The sequence below is a fragment of the Gavialis gangeticus genome, unplaced genomic scaffold (genome assembly GCF_001723915.1).
Source record: "Gavialis gangeticus isolate Ggan-Ray unplaced genomic scaffold, GavGan_comp1, whole genome shotgun sequence".
Classification (NCBI taxonomy): Eukaryota; Metazoa; Chordata; order Crocodylia; family Gavialidae; genus Gavialis; species Gavialis gangeticus.
Window position 1 is genome coordinate 50,989,963 of NW_017729033.1, and position 3,197 is coordinate 50,993,159.

Here is a 3,197-nt window from a genome sequence, read left to right on the forward strand (position 1 = left end):
ATATTTCAGCATCCAACGTTTTTGCTTAAAGGTGCTACCTCTGATAGCACAAAAAGATGCGCTTGATAATTGAATTAATGGCATTGAAACATTTTACTAAGACATAAATACATTTCTGCTGCAACCAAGATAGAGTGTTTTGCATGCTTGTCCCAGATGGCTTTTTGTAAAAAGATCGCATTTAGATTGGGGAACAGACGGTACTTATTTGAGCACATTTTTGAGTCTCATAGATTGTATTCATAAAGAAAATATTACTTCTCTGAGATGCTTGATATTGTTCTCTTGTATTTATGTAAATTGGGACTAACCTTGCATTATATGTAATGGACTAGGTAGAGTTTCACATTCCATTAAGAAGCTACAGTTTAAGAAATAAACTCTGAGGGGTGCAAAATGAGCGCGCGCGCACACACACACACACACACACACACACACACACACGAAACCCCCCAAATCAAGAAAAATAAGGTACATGATGGATCTTAACTGATCTTTTTGGAAGACATGTTTGTGCATGACAGAATTTCAGGGTTAGTATTTTTAGAAGGATGAACTGTTTTTGAATGATATTTTAATAATTGTTCTTTAACTACATATTGGATAGAAATGGTTTTCTTTTAATATTAGACATGCATGTCTTTTTGCTGCATCATTTATCTCATACTGATTGTAACACTTCAAGGAAACCCATTTCCCATTAATTATTCATTTTCTTTATATGCATCTTGCAGTATAAAGGCAGTACTTAATACATGGCACTTTTATAGTGCTCTGCACTTTCACAGCATTGCTCAGTATCACAGGGCATTGTTGCATTTCCGATTTTGCCTTCCACAGTTGTCTTTTCTTCTCTCTAACGTTCCTATTTTAACTTTGCTTCTCTAAGTCACCTAATATTAGTGACCCACTGTACCACTAATTTAAATCTTTTGGGGAGAGACAGCAATGTTAGTCACTGATACTTGGAAGATTCATATTGTTTCTAGTTCTGTGACAAAGCAGGTGCAGGAATAATAGCTAAGGATGTGAAGGAAGCAGAACTTAGCACAATTCTCCTGCTGTGTGCTATAAAACCAGTCTATTACTGGACTTTCTGCGTTTGATTTAAATGATCCTTATACTGTTAAATAGTATGTTACATTGTTATGACTATTTTCATTGTAATGTAGTTATCTTATGGAGTATGCTTGGACTTAATGAAGAGAAGAGGATTCTCTGTGTTCAGTCGGGAAATCCATGCTATAGGATTAGGGTAGCTAAACCCTGCTCACATCCCGGTAAGCAGACATATATTTTTGTATTTTTTATAGGTGGATACAGTGCAGACTACGCAGTCCCCTGGCCACATTGAGGAATCGTGTAAAATGAATGTATATGCTCGTAAGTGAAATATTTATAAATGAAGCTCCAACTCCAATGTGTGTTGGATCATAAAGCATGTGAACCCTGCTTATTGCCATATTAAGAAATCGATTCCCAGGAGGCAGGGCCACTGCGGAACTAGGAGGACATTCAAAGCAAAGCTCTTTTTTCAGAACAAAACAAAATAAATATAAGTCAAAATTTTGGATTATTAAAACAAAGAATTGTGCAAACAAGAGATTCAGATTACCTCTTGGATGTATTCAGGATGTTTCTGAACTGATTCAAGATTTCAAAACTGAAAATGAAGGGATGTGAGAAAGGTTTTGTAAACTGAAGTCATCATCTATGGAGGAACAAATGCTTACTTAGGACCTAAGTATGACCTGGAGAACAAGACATTTTGCCTTCAATCTGTCTTTGAAAGCATTGAAATGTTGCAACTGAATTTGATCAGATTATTCCTTCAATTAGTAACTGGGCACTGGGTAGGGATGAGTTGAATTTTCTGTGGTTGACATGAGCATCTTATTATGGGGTGTTGAGGGAAAAGAAATATAAACTTGAGGAGAAGCTAGATCAACAAAGAACATGGAACCTATACCTCAGAACTGAATTCCTGGAAAACCAGATACAGTCCCATTTTAAAAAAATCTTTGAACTACCTGAAGAGGGGAAGAAGCTTGATATCTTCTGGATTTTACTGAGAAATGGCTGCAAAAGGAATTCAAATTATATATGCAGAAGAAACCAAAATATGCTATATGGTGCTGTCACATACCCAGAAATCATTCTTTAACATTTCTATTTTTTTTTACTTTAATTAAGAAACATTGAGTAATCCATATGGATAAGACACTCTGAAGTATTGAAAAGAAATGACCTTCCTGTGATTTGAGCAACTGCACAGAGAAAGGATTTTCATTTGTTTAAATGAAAACTTCATGATAGGTGATTCTTCTTAAATTTCTAGTCCATGTTAAGCTAAATATATCATATAAATACAAAGACTATATTTTGGTACCCAAGAGATTAAAAAATATATTTGGACACCACAATGTTATTACATTATTTTATGACATGGGTGAGGGTTAATAAGGCTGAATACTCTGTGCTTAAGTGTTAGAGTCACATCGTTCATCTTTATCTTAAGTAACAGAAAACAGGAAATAATTAAGTATTAATAAATGTTTCAAACTGCTTCTCTGCTGAACTGTAAGGTGTAACTTTGGTTTATTCCAATTTTTGGTCTAAATCTGGTATAGTTGTATGAGAAAACTATGTTGTATTCTATTATTAATGATTCATATATTCTATTACCTGCCTTCTCAATATGCCTTTGGAACTACAACGTTGAGGACTACATCTTTCCTTTTGGTTTCTATGCATCTAACTCTGAATTAGCTCACCTTTTGGGTCTATCTTTTTGGAACTGTCTGCCCCTTTCTCCACGTGTGATAATCAATATTAAGTGGTGGAATTTCTGATATGGTAGAGGTTTTGACCTCTTCATTGTATTAAGAACATATTATCAAAGTCTGTATACTTCTAATGTATTGATTTTTTTCTGTAAGCAAAATCAATAGGCAAAATTAAAATAATAATAACAATTCATTCTTTTTTGAATTGCTTCATATTTTTATATACATATTTTGTTTATTTAAAAAATTACTGATACAGAAAGGCATCATAAGCTGCAGTAATGCTGAATAGAATATATAGCTATAAAGTACAGAAGCGAATAAGCAAAATGAAGAGCTAAAGAAATAAGAAATGAGGGGAGACAGAAAGAGAGTGAGAGAGAATAAAACAAGACAGAAAATGGAGAAAAA

General features: G+C 34.0%; 1 protein-coding gene across 1 annotated transcript in view; it reads left to right on the forward strand.

The window, feature by feature from the left end:
- PCDH7 (protocadherin 7) overlaps window positions 1-2,579 on the forward strand; it is an 85,123-nt gene extending 82,544 nt beyond the window's left edge. The window contains exon 2 of the mRNA XM_019526365.1: window positions 1,314-2,579. Within this exon, the coding sequence (XP_019381910.1) occupies window positions 1,314-1,391 (78 nt within the window). The 3' untranslated portion in view covers window positions 1,392-2,579. The remainder of the gene's footprint in view (window positions 1-1,313) is intronic.
- The last annotated feature ends 618 nt before the right edge of the window (window positions 2,580-3,197 follow it).